At 43.8% G+C, this 13,916-nt stretch overlaps 1 protein-coding gene across 3 annotated transcripts in view; it reads right to left on the minus strand.

Annotated features, from left to right (window-relative positions):
• Positions 1–1,081: 1,081 nt before the first annotated feature.
• The window catches only part of LOC146179308 (CYFIP-related Rac1 interactor B), a 32,515-nt gene continuing 19,680 nt past the window's right edge, over positions 1,082–13,916 (minus strand). For all 3 annotated transcript variants that reach the window (XM_084578962.1, XM_084578961.1, XM_084578963.1), the window contains 3 exons: positions 13,688–13,814; positions 9,287–9,357; positions 1,082–8,576 (listed from right to left, as the gene is read on the minus strand). In XM_084578962.1, coding sequence (XP_084435088.1) covers positions 8,513–8,576; positions 9,287–9,357; positions 13,688–13,814 — 262 coding nt within the window. In that variant the 3' untranslated portion in view covers positions 1,082–8,512. The remainder of the gene's footprint in view (positions 8,577–9,286; positions 9,358–13,687; positions 13,815–13,916) is intronic.

Below are 13,916 nucleotides of genomic sequence, written 5' to 3' on the forward strand. Positions count from 1 at the left end.
TACTATATATATATATATATATATATATATTTTGCTACTGTACCCAACAACTGCTCTAATTTTGAACCTTCACTTTGACGCGCTGTATCCAGACAGAATATCGCGCACGTGAGACGGGTCTTGCAGCCCCCCCACACACGCACGCACACACACGCACACACACGCACACACACACACGCACACACACACACACACACCTTTACACGAGCCGTTTGCATTTATCACAAGTCAAAGATCTGTGCATCTCTTCCGAATTAGCGATATGCGCCGCTTTAGGATCACGCGAGCGATCGAACGCTTCTAAATGCGTTCGCTTAGGCTAAAGCGGTGGAAAACAAAGCACCTGTTGCTTCAACGAAAGCACCCGGCGAGCAGAGAAGTAGAGGCCGTTGGCCCGAGGGACTCCAAATAATTTTGACCACCTGGGGGTTCTATAACGTGCACTGACACCGCACAGTACACGGGCAGTGGGGCACCTTGCACTTCGCCTTCACAGAAACGCGGCCTCCGCAGCCGGGATCCAACCAGTCTCTCGGATCAGTATGGTTTGGCTTATAGTTTGTTCCAAAGAGACTGAAGCTACGAGTGACGCCGTAGCGGAGGACTCCGGAAATTTCGACCACCCGAGGTGCTTTTCGCCAGCATCGAAAAAAAAAATCTGCCGTCGCGGTCGAGACTCGACTCCGCGTCCTTGGCTTCAGTAGACAAGCGCTCTAGGCGAGCGCCCCAACCATAACGCCATCGCTGCGGGGCCGTGCTTCATTGAAGAGCTTTCCACACGGGTTCGGCGCCCGCCGACCCATGACGTTGATTATTGCACTTTCGCTATACCTAGATATGTAAATGACTAATTTATATACCGAGAATGCTGTCACGCGCAGGTGATGAAGTGACGACGGAAAACAGTGTCTCTAAGCTCGTGCTTTTCACCAAAGGCTACTCCAACTGCAGCCAAGACTCAAATTACCCGGAAAGCTCATGTCATGTTAATGTTTCTAACCATACTAATCTACAGGTGCTCGTCTCTTCTCGACATGTGAAAAAAAAAAAAAAAAACAAAAAAAAAAAAAACTGCACATGCTTTTATAAACAACAATACTCTTTATTAAAAGCAACGAAAGATACGACAATAGAGGGCAGCACTTGCAAAAAAGTCCAGTCGCTCTCCGTAATGCGCAAAACGGCGCTCGAACCCTCGCCTTGCAAAAATAAAAAAAGAGGCTGCTTAAATGCAAGCACATAACCACTGTGGACACACAAAAAACTTCTGAACTCCAAGTGTGCAAACTAGACGAACTCTTCAAAGGTAAAGTTAGTAAACACTTCCAAACAAATTCGAATGCAGCAAGTAATAGTGAGCAGTGCTGTTCACCCTTAGCAATGTCATTTGCTGCGTTCTGCCAGCCTTGAAAAAAAAAAGGAAGATTAACAGAAGCAAACAGTGTCAACAACATTTCAGTGTTCTAAGCACAGCTCTGAGAAGACAATGAAAAAACAATATAAGCGTGAGATTTTGTAATTGCTTAAAAGAGTTAAGCATTGTGAGTGCTTGTTAAACAAGGTTGTGCGTGGTAACTAAGTTAAAACCGTGCTACACAATGTTATTTTTGGTGCATATGCAAAAAGAAAAAATAGAAATATTGTGCATTGGTGGTTAATGTACAAAGCGCATGCCATGAAACAATCTGTTACAGAGCTGTGCTAAAAGCTGACACAGACCAAGGAACTAATGCTAAATGGTTTAGGTTCTGCAATAAAATACTTTTGGTGACAAAAGCCTGTGACCTTACATGAGACTACAAAACCAACTCAGTGATTGCAAGAGGTGTCACAAATAACACAAACTTGCTAAATGAACTGACCTTCCACAATAAATAGGTTTCCGCTTTCAGAAGTCGACGAGAAAAGAAATATCGGCTCCGAAACGGTTGGCCTTGCAGGGAATGCATACAAATTTGTGTACACTTTTTTGGTTTCCTAATTAAAGCACACAAATTGTGTTTATCCTTACAGTCAGTTTTCTGTAGGACCCTTGGATCCTCATTGTGACCATGTGCTGACACATCTGCCCTAGTTCAACCAAAGTTGCATTATATATATATATAAAAAAAAAATGCAACGAAACCTTGACCACACAGGCAACAGCTAAAGATTTCAGACCTAACCCTAAACAGAGAGCTGTGCCGTATCTACAGAACACAGTGCAAATGCAGAATGCACGTAACAAATTGAGCATCAAGCGATCTTTTCTGCCATCATTTACAACCAAGACAATAGTCGCACCTGTAGCACACACACACACATACACACGCACACAAACAGATAATGCTGCACGTGCTCAACCTGCCACGTGGGTTCTCGGCACTCAAGCCACCACTCGCCAAGAATACAGGGATGGCAAAGCCATCAGTTGTGCACACATCCAGGCCTGCAGGGCATACGTATGAGCCGGTCGCTCGGACATGTTCACATGTGTAGAGCAACTGCACACACACAGTCTCTGTCAAAAGTTTGTAGTCCACCGTGACTGCGGACAGAGCACGAGTGCTGCTATCAGGTGGCACTCCAATGTTTCGACCACGGTGGGCTACAAATTTTTGAAGAAAAAAAGAAAAAAACTGCACATATACGTATGCTCACGCAGAATACTCATACATGAGCAGAATAACCTGCCAGTGCGACCTATTTTTAAAGGCCCGTGCTTATGGTCACAGACAAACACGAATGATGTGGGCCTTGGTCACAGAAAACTAGCAGTTACGCGCAGCTGAAGTGTGTTTTCTGGTCCAGGAAGCTTCTTTTTTTGTTAACACTGCTGTCGTAAGTATGATACCACACAGGGACAACAAACAGGTCCTCCCTCACTGCACCAACAACTGTCGGCAGACGGACCTGCTCCGAGCCCCATATACACATCGAGACACCACAGCGTCTCTCACTTTCCAGTCTGAGAACAATCCACGCAGTGAATCCATACCCTGCGCACTGTGAAACAAAACCTAACGGAACACTGCTTGATATCACATTAATCATTGCCCGTAAAAAATTGTACAGTATCTGCATTTCTGCTTTCTGAGTAAAAAGAACAAAAACAAGTTATCCAGACATATGTCGCAGTCCTCAATATTTTTCGATAGACGTTTCAATACGATGACCAAAATGTCGGCAGTGAACCTGTCAAACTTCCTTGACATGCAATACTCAAAAAAGCCTGTTCAAACAATCAGCATCTCACACTGTTGCATAATGCAATGTATATGCAAGACTGGGACATGTTACAAGAAAGATGACACGCACATGTATTTGCAAAAGAAATTGTAATCGCATTGCTGTATATAAAAAAAAAAAACGATAGGAAAATTGGGGAAGACTGAATGACTAGCATCTCATAAATAAAATGAAGAACAAGGTGTGTCGTAACTGGCGAGAACGACCAATATTAATATAGCAGAGCCGCTGTTTGCTGACAAAATCAACTGTGCTGACCGTTTATGACTCGAAATCGGCAAGCTCCAGGTTAAGGCTTTCTGGATTTGCTTTTGGAAAAGCCAAAACTTTATACTGCACACATACACACACGCACAAAAAAAAAGAGTAAAAAGAAAACACCGGCATCCAACAATCAGTCCAACAGGTCAAGACATCATGGGGCTAGTATCTGTCAATGTATGAAAGCTGTGACTCTTCAGGTCAGATAATATAAAAACGAGCACATATATGCAGAGTTGTAGGCAAAAAAGCACTCGCACATTCACCAGTGTGAGATTAGTACCATTTCAGCATGCAAGTATGGTAGTACTAAAAGTCACAATATTGTAGGTTTTATACAGTAGACCATTGACCCGTCACAGCAAGCTGAAGACTATATGCGGCCCCCAGGTTATAAACAATGCTCAGGAAAGCGTGGGGCCCTAGCCCTTGAAAAAAAAAGAAATTAGTGGAAACACGTTTCAGCAATACAACAAAATATTGTCGGAACAAAGCCGATGCCAGAGTACAGCACACCGTACTGAGGCATGCCATGACCAGAGTCCACATCTTTACACTGATCAAATACCCTTATGACACACATAATCTTTCAAATATTCCTTGAATTCATTGAAAGTGAACATACCTAAGAACACTCATAACGCTAAACTAAAGTAATCTCAGCAAAAGTACATGAGTGTTGGCCAACGCAAATTCAAGCGATCTTGATCGCATTTATTCTGTGGACTCCTGTTCAAACCATTGCACAGCTTGAGATATCAATGGTCTACTGCACGCCATGCCATTCCTTCCATGCATTCACTTTGCGCAGGCTCTCACTCATTACCAATGTCCATGCAAGCTTCGGCCTCCTTGACCACCAGTCTTCTTGGGTCCTTCCAAAAATAGCACCTCTTTCTATACGCCTTTGCAGCTGGAACCTTGGTAGCAAAATGGCCACCATACAGAGAGGCAGCCTCGAACAATGCTCAGGCAGGAAAAGCAATGCCTTTTTACATAAAGAGTGGTTTGGCAGTATATCTCAGTTTGCAATGCGCATCGTCTCACTGGAAGACGCCCTATTATGATCCCTTTCAAAGAACTATCCGTCGAGAGAGGTAACGTTGTGCCTAATTTTTGCATTGCTCCTTTTTAAAGGTAAGATCTAGCATGTATTTACAGAATACACTCGGAAAAGGATGGCCAACACGCTAGAATTCTAGGCTGCTACTGTTGAACACGCATTGCTAACTTCCTACTCCTTAGTCGAGAGTTGCGCGCGCATTAATACTTTCTTTTTTTTTTCACCACCACATTGAGGCACCCTGTACATTACATTCAGCAACCCTGTTGCACCCCTTATATAAGAAGAGACCATTTCAAACAACCTTCCACGATCCAGTCTGTTTCAAGAATGCATCTCACACGTACAGTATCTCAATTTCAACTCCAGAAGGATGACAAAGGTGTTCTTCTTACACATGCTGAAAAACATTTCACTCATTTCTGCTTGCAGGTTCGCATGGTCGAAAGTGTCGAGAGAGAGAAAAAAAGAATAATCTGGATACGAAAGCATGACTTGCCTTATCTGGCCCATGCTGCTTAAGTTAAATAATTTTGTCACCTACACCCTTAATCTGGTTCCACATAGGTTCCGCTTCATAAGTAGAACTGTTTAAATGTTCCACTTATAACCGAAACGTATGTGGAACCAGATTTAAGAGTGTAGTCTTAACCTTTGCTGAAGGTTTTGCAGTAAAAATAAGCCTGCAAAGGCAAAGCTACATGTTCTACACGCTACAAAATTTTTTTTTTTTTTTGTATCAGTCTATTTTCTTACAGCGGTGGCTGTGAAATTTATGGCTGAAACTGCAACCATCATAACCTTTCAGTGCTTTCTGGTGAGGCGTGCCATGACACCTTCTTTTGCTACAGTGAGCCCACTGCTCTTCTATTCGTTCTGAAAAAACTTACCTGCACTAACAAGCCCGAAGTAGAAAGAATTTGAAAGTCTTCGTGGTAACCCCCCTGTCCCCTTTCTTCCCACTGCTTCTGCATCTTCAAATGTATGATGAGTATCACCACTGCATCTTAGATACACGTTTGTTCGAAAGCCCAGATGTCACGCATCCAACGACAGCAACGAGAAAAGGCCAAGTCAAGTCCCCGTGCTTTGCTCTTAGTAACAAGGGTGTAATCGAGACAATAGGGACCCGACTTCACCAAGGACTGTTCCTTCATTCGAAGCTCAGAGCCCATACTCTGGAACAATCACTTTCCAGCGATACCGTTTTCGGCGTGCACGTAAACACTCCAAAACTAGATGTGGAGAACAAAAATTATGTAGCTGTGCTCTCTACCTCCAATTCAATACTGCACAGAGAAGAACAAGACACGGCAGATTTTCTTCGAGGCATGCAAACAATTTTTTGGCAGAGCATTAATTCCTCCAAGCTGGCCACATTGACTAAAATGACGCCGCCACAGAACCCTTGGCTTGGCTGCCATTACTACATCCTCCGAGGTGATGGGCTCTATCGCATATTTTAAGAAAGGCCTTACCGGCAACCAGTTACCAGTAAAAAGACCCTTCAAGTGCAACTGGAGCTTCGCACTGAATGTCACACCACAGGAGAGTGAAGCTGTTCTAACATCATGATCCCGATCTACAGGGCCCAAGTACGAAAGCTTGCATTCGTTGCCAAAGAAGATATGAAATAACCCGCAGGCTTGCCACAGTTGCATTCGCCAGAAAGCGTCAAGAAAACGTCCCCGTAGCATCACTTGTTGCACTTATATACACTTATAATGCCAGCGTTGCTACTTCCTATGTCACACTGCACTCACGCCCAATATATGTCCCGCCACGCATGAGTAGCGTCAATGATGACGATGATGCAGGCTTTGCTGAACTAGACGAAACAGTTCTAAGGGAAAAACTGTCACGTGATAGCATGCCGATTCAGTAGAAAAAGCTCAAGGGCATCACGATAAAAAAAGAAAAAAAAAAAAAAAAAAACGCATGTAATTATTGGCACAGCTTGCCACTGCGCAAGAAGGCATGCAACTAGATATAATGTAATGCTAGATTTTGCGAGTTAGCCAGACATGCATGCACAGATAGGTAAATAATAAATTAACGATGCTAACATTAATAAAAGAGACAGGTGTGAGGATACCCCAAAATCACCAGTGAAACACACCAGGAATGGCACCCACTTTTAACCGTGCAGGCTTCTTATACCATGAATAAAAGCGGAAAGAGTGCGTACGTGAAAGAAGTTGATGCCCAAAACACGAAATTAATAAATAGGGGTGTGCGAATAGCACTTTTTCTAAACCAAATTAAATACAAACAGCATAGTTTACCTACTGAATCGAATATGAATGCTGAGCCTAAAAACTGAGCCAAATAAAAATTGAATAGCAATAAAACTAGGTCAAATACAAATCAGATATTTGCACTAATGTTTGCTATTTTTGCAACTATTCACGAGTGAACTCACTGAAGTGTCAGCCATGATGTTGTGGTGCGGTTAAGGAGTTGAAGCTATAGCTGTTTTAAAAACATAACTTAAACTTAGCTTCACTATTCAGTCACAACGTGAAGTCAGTATATTAATCCTATGAGTGGCAATTTATATATACAATAAAAGTACCTTTTGCTATTGACGAGGACAGAGAATATACGAGTTACACCTCGGAACAAGAGACGGGTGACAGTTACATATGATCCATGGTCTCCAAGACAGGATACAAAAGGCAGGGTTTGCTGACCTTGGCTCAGCTCTGCTGCATTATCTCATCTTAGAGGACCCCAGATGAGCATTATGGATGCCGCCACAGAGCCGCCGCCGACAAGACTCTACGTGACGCCAGTGTGGACAGTTTTTGAAACAGATGTTGAAGAAAAATGTGGCATGCCTTACGCAAACTTCTTGCTAGTTATCTGAGAAGTATTCGATAAAATTTTAAAACACATTCCATCCATTTCGAATAATTTTGGCCGTATACCACTTCATTCCTTTGAATAACTAAATAAGGGAGTACTTGAGCTATTCAAAATTTTCGAAAACTCCCACGCCCCCTACAATAACAGACCTTAACTAGAACAGAGTTCGAAAGTAAAACCCCCGGTGAAGCCAAAAAAGCAAAACAGGCCACAAACATACACAAAAGGCTATAAAAGGAGACAACAACATATCTGAGCAAGAGCAGAGTCGGAGGATGCAAGCAAAAGCAGAGTCAACAGTCACAGGAAAATCGAAAGCAAAAATGAAACAAAAAAGCAGTGTAAAAGTTGTCAGGAACCTAAAACAAAGCTAAGAAAAAGCTGAGTCAGGAATAAAAACAAAATACACAAGCACGACAGGAAGCTCGACTGAACAGGTGTCCGCCCAGTAGAGAAGTGCCCTGTTCAAGAACGCACTGGGAGCACACCCCAGTGTTCCATTGAAAATGCAAGGATGAAATAACCGGCGCGCGGACTGCAATCCGTATGCCATGTCCAAACCATGGTGAAGAGGAAGCAACAAGTTGAATGCTGAAACATTTGTCAGTGCACAGCACACAAAGACAACAACGACCCACTGCTTGTGCGTCCCATAGGCTGCTCAATGCAGTTGTGATCAGCAAGTGAACGCTACACTGTTAATCTGGTTCTACACAGGTTCCAGTTATAAGTGAAACTTTTAAAAGTTCCGCTTACAAGCGGAACTTTTTAAAAGGTCCACTTATAACCGGAACGTATCTGGAAAAAGATTACGATTGTAAGTAAGGAAAAAACAAAGAAAAGGAGTGGTCCAGTTCACTTTCGTCAACGTGCTCCCCCACCCCACTCTCGTTGTAATGAAACAAAAAAAAAACAACAACAAAAAAAGGGGGAAAGAAATCACAGATGGTGCCTAAAATAAAATAAAAAAAGCACTCTGTCCAGTGCAACACGAAGAGACAAACGGCTACAGATGTCGGCGGTGACGACTGAAGACAACGAGTAGGCGGAAGAACAATGCTCGAAGAAATGACTGCCGCAGCGCGGTTAAAGTCAGGCCAGCAAACCTTTGATGTTGCGTGGTGTCGTCTCGTCGTTGAGGTGACGCGTTGTGTACCTACGAGATCAAAGCCCCAAACATGTTTCAACTCAAACATCTGAAGGACATTCACATACATACTAGATAACACCGCAGCAAAGCAAACATGAATCAACATAGAGGTCGAATCGATTTTGGCCCGTAATGATCACAATGCTTTAACGACAACTAATTCTAATGCCCTGGCCTTCCAATAACTGGGGGCTTCTCTTTCCATCCCTTGAAGTCCGGATTGATGATGTTGCTAACCCTCATGCCATTACTAGTTGCCAGATATGTGCCACTCATAGATTTCCATTTGTTGCCCCTTTTACATAACCAACCCACAGGTTGCACCCTGTCGCACAGTCTAATCAAGTAGCATATGATTCTGCATTTTTATTTTCTGCCAGTACAGAGTCAGTCCACTATCATTTCAGTGACACAGACCCTGCACTACTGCGTAAAAAATGATGACAATGATTGTCTATTTATCGTGACTTTTTTCGTGCAGGGCTGATATTTGACGCCTGGGCGCTTGTGTTCTTCGTGTTTGTACACAGTTCATGCCTGAGAATTACCTCATTTTGCTACCCCCAATTTTGCTACAAATGAGAGAAAACTGAACAGGGTCGTTTCTCAGTGTCCATTTAGACAAAGGAGAGAACAATAAAAGCAGAAGGCAACACAATCTCTGCTATGAACACGACACTAGAGGTTACAGTGACCTCAGAGTCGGTCATTCTCACCTTAGTGCATTCAGGAGTCCCTCTACGACATTAGGGGGCTGCTCCTTCAGGACCCTTATGGACCTTTTGACCTGTGCACAGGAAAAAATAATATGCTTGCATTCATGGCGCATACCTCAGCAGCCCCGGCAAAAACAAACTTTCCCCACAGCGGTTCTCTTGAATCACTTGAAAAAAGACGCTCAGCCAAGCGACGTGACATAATCAGGGTGGTCCTAACATTCTGTGGTGGAAAATATTTATTTCTGGGACTCCAGGAAGAAGGACCCGTGAAAGTGCACAAGATAACTCAAATAGTGCTCCAAAGACCTCTTGTGTTATATGTAGGATAGTGTGATCTTTGTTATCTTTTAGCCTTTCAAAGCAGTAAAAGCAAGATGGCCATTTGTGCTATGTGGGAGGCTGCATGTACAGTCGAGCCCACTTATAACCAACCTGACGGTTAAGCTGATTCGCGTTCGTTATGTCCGAACTTCGTAGTAAGCGGACTTCTCATATTATACGAACAAAAATACAAAATCAATTAAAGACAGCGTTTATTCCTTAAAAAATTGTTATCTGCGTCTGCGTTTTCAAAGCACACCCTATCACGGTGTTTGCTAAGCTGTTCAGGGCGCAGGGCAGCTACATGCTCCTCTCCAAGGGCCTTGTTGCCAACAAACTGTTTCAGGGACGCGGCGTAACTAACCGCTTTTGAAGTGCTCATGGCAACTAGCGGCAAGTTAGAATTCTCTATGTCTTCGTCGGAGTCTTCGCCTTCGGTTATTCGCCCTTCACGTGCTATGGCTTCATCAGCACAGGGCTCCGCTTTCTCAGCGCCACTGTCCGAAACCCATGAAGTTGTCCCAAGCAACATCAGGTACGGCCAGTTGTGCATCACCGATGCGTTGTCGAAAATCCATTTGTGCGCAGATCGTGAGGCTGTTCGACAACCTCCTCCGCCATTCCTGGGCCCATAAACCTCACCTTACGCAAGCCATTCGTGATGCCCTCCTCAGTTGGCTTAGCCCAAGAGGCCTTAAGCATTCTCACAGCGTCAAAGAGATTCTAAGTGGGCTGTCGGCACCTGCATGGCCTCTCATTTGCCATCAGCACCTGCTGGATTACGCGTTGCCGATAAGAAACCTTGAGCATGTGAATGATGCCCATGTCCATTGGCTGAATCTTGGCGGCCGCACTCGGTGGAAGGAAAAGTGTGGTCACCACGGTCAGGGAACGCTGTACAAATGCCCCCAGTAGTTGTCGAGCACAAATAGGATCTTCCCGTTTCTCTTTGTCATGACAAGGTCAAATTCAACCAGCCACTTGGCGAATTAGTCGTGCGTCGTCCAAGCCTTGCTGTTGTGTCTGTAGCGGACTGGAAAATAAGTAAGTACCAAAGCACCACGGCTCACGAGACTTTCCAATGATAAATGGCAGCCGCTGGCCACTGCCATCCACTTCCACCACCCCAGTTCAGGTGCTTCAGATATTAGATAGCAGATACCAGGGCAGGCAAACATGCTTTCCTTCTGGTTTTGATATTTATTTCATAAATGACCACTTACCGGGGTCCAGCGCTTTCGTGTTAGCTCTAATCAAATTGTGTGAGTTGTTCGTTATATCTGGGACGCAGCACCATATCCATATTTTGACTGTAGGTCCATCCTCGTTCCTAATAACCGAGTGCTCATTATAGATGCGGCCATTATAAGTGGGCTCAACTATTAAAGTATCGAAGGTTTGACTTCACTCAGTTGTGCTGTACGCATCTGAAATGTTGCCACTTGACCATTTGATGCATGGTGGGACACCTAGGTCCCACTTCACATGCAGACTTTTTACACTGAACAGAAAATCAACATCCAATCAGGCAATTTTTGTTTGCTTTCTTCAGTTTTTGACCTACTTTGCCTTCTGCCTATTTTGGATGCTGCATGAACTGAAATGAGATGCCTGGTAAGAGAATTTACCTATTTCTTGCACTTACAACAACGTTCAGAGAAAAACAAGGGGTATAGTTTATCATTTTCTGGCAAAAATGATATGTCACTGGTGCGTTTTGACGCCTGTAGTGTTTGGGCTAGTAGTACTTGCACGAACGTAATCCTGAAGGAGTATGCCACAATTAATTTCTATTTTGTTTGCACTGGAGAGCGAGAATACCCGAGCCCACAACTGCCTGCCTGTTCCCACTACAGCAAAGCGCAAAAGAACAGCTCGCAAGCCTCACTCAGAAAAAAGAAAAAAAGAAAACGAAAAAATGCCAAGAACACCCTGATGGATTATGTAGATGATATAACAACCAACTAGCAGGACAATTAATTTTGATAATTCTAACATATTATAGTGCATTTGGATTCCACAGGATCTTTGAAAGGAGCATTGCTCCTAATGTTTTCATTGGGTACAGTCAAGCCTTATTATAAGAAACACAGATACAGTGAATTATCGGATATAACAAAGTACAAGCAAAATTTGGTTGGCCATGCTTTATTTCTACGGTAGTCCTATTGTATTTCAAAAATTGGCAGCATCAGTTACTACGAAGCTGTTTTTTATATTCACAAGGCTCAAAATGTGCAAACAATCCTCTCAAAATGAAAAAAAAAAAAAAAAAAAAAAAGAAGTAACAAAATTTCGATCTTTTGAGTCGCTCACACTCAAAGTGTGTTTGAATCAGCCATGCTTTCACATGCTGCACCATCTAGGGATAGGGAATGAATCTCAAGAGCTGCCTATCATGTGACCAACGTGTGATCAAACCACCATCCGCGCATCTCTGCCCCCATTCTTGCCGACCCGCGCGCACTGTACTTCCGTGATTTCTGATGACGCCTTGCATCATCATCTTCGCTTGCATCTTGAGCCACGATGACTTTTATGCAAGCCATGGCTCGCTGCAGCGATTTAAAGACCGCCATCAAATTGTCTGCTATGCCTTGTCTGGCAAAGCAGCAGCCCTCAATGTAGAGAACTGTGAGAAGTGGGCAGAAAGCTTCGAGAAAAGTTACTTGGAGCGAAGAACAAACTGCGCCGTGGAGGCCAAAAAAAAAAGAGCAAAGACCGCGTCACCCTTACAGTTCTTGTGAACATGGATGGTCGGACAAAAGGCGGCTAACCGTTATTGGCAAGTGCGCTCCTACCAGGTGCTTACACAATGTCAGGTACATGCAAGTGGACTACCTTTCAAAGAAAGTGGATGGCGTCATTGTCGTTCAAAGCACGGCTGAAGGCCTTTGATAAAGGCATGGCAGAACAGCGCGAGAATGTGTTCCTGATATTGGACAACTGCTCTGCTCACAAGGTGGTGGTTCCACTTAAATGGTCCACTTCGTTTTCTTACCACCAAATTCAACACTGCAACCGTTAGACAAAGGCGTCATTCGGTCTCTGCTGCTGTTGGAAGTGAATAGTTACGGAGCTCGTTTCTGACGCAGACCGGGGAGTATCAAGGAGTATGAACAACGCTGGGCATGCTGTACGGTGCGCGGAACGAAGTGACCCAGTTGACGGTGCAAAATTGCTTTGTCGATGCTGGGCCTATCCACCAGCGACAACGAGCCCAATGAGTCTCAAGTGGAGAATTTTGGCAGCACGATCTGGCATCCCCTGGCGGTGCCAAAGGTTCAGTTCGAGTAATTTGTCTCTGCAGACGACAAATTGGTCGTAGCACCCAAACTGACCGACCAAGAAATTGTTCATCAGCTGCCTCCCATTATGAAACTACAAGTAGCAACGAAAGCGAAGAAGATGGCAAAGAGCCCCCTCTTGGCAGTGCTGAGACCACCGGTTCTGCCAGGAAATTGAGTGTGTACCTCGAGAAGGCCCCTGTGGCCAAATCAGCTGACATCAGGAAAGCGGTGCACTGTACTAATTTTGTCGAGAAATTTGTCCTGGAAAATAGTGTGAAGTACCCCCAAACAAAGATCACGCTGTTTCATAAATAAATTAAGTTTTTGCACTTGGCCACCATCCTGATTTGTGTGTTCATTTTTGCTGTCCAATACGAAACGAAAAATGAGGATACTCTTTAAATTCAACAAGTGTGGTTCCCATCTTAAGGTGCCCTTTACTTTATCTTATTAGTAGACGTTTCTTGTGGGAGTTTGAGTGCATACTTTCATACGAACATCAGATACAATGAACAAATTTTTGTGCAAAATGAGACTTCGAGGCCTGAATGTAATTGGACACTCCCTGCCTCACATAATGAATGCGCCTTACATAGTTAGTGGGATGTATGCAGTTCCACTTTTTCTTTCTTGTAAACAGACTGTTCCCACCCATGTTTGTTTGGTTTATTATTGCCATGTCCTAAAAAAGGCACGGGATGGAAGCCCCTGGCGAATCCGGACAAATGGTGTAACATACAATCACCTAACGGCATTTGATGAACGAAAGGACGGGGAGAAAACTTACGTCAATGTGAGATGTTTTGGTGAAAGCTCCCTGGGGGTGAACATGGTCGTACAGAATGATCACACCAACCATCACCCGCAGCACAAACAGGATGGTCTCTTCATTCTTGAATCTCGAACAGATTTCCCTGCATGGTACGGTAAACACTTAATGTAATGAGGTCACATGATGTTACAAACAGAACACAGCACAAAGCAGTTCCTAGCGGCCATCCTTAAATGACTCAGGA

This window comes from Amblyomma maculatum, chromosome 9 (genome assembly GCF_055883805.1).
Source record: "Amblyomma maculatum isolate TAMU_Amacu chromosome 9, ASM5588380v1, whole genome shotgun sequence".
Lineage (NCBI taxonomy): Eukaryota > Metazoa > Arthropoda > Arachnida > Ixodida > Ixodidae > Amblyomma > Amblyomma maculatum.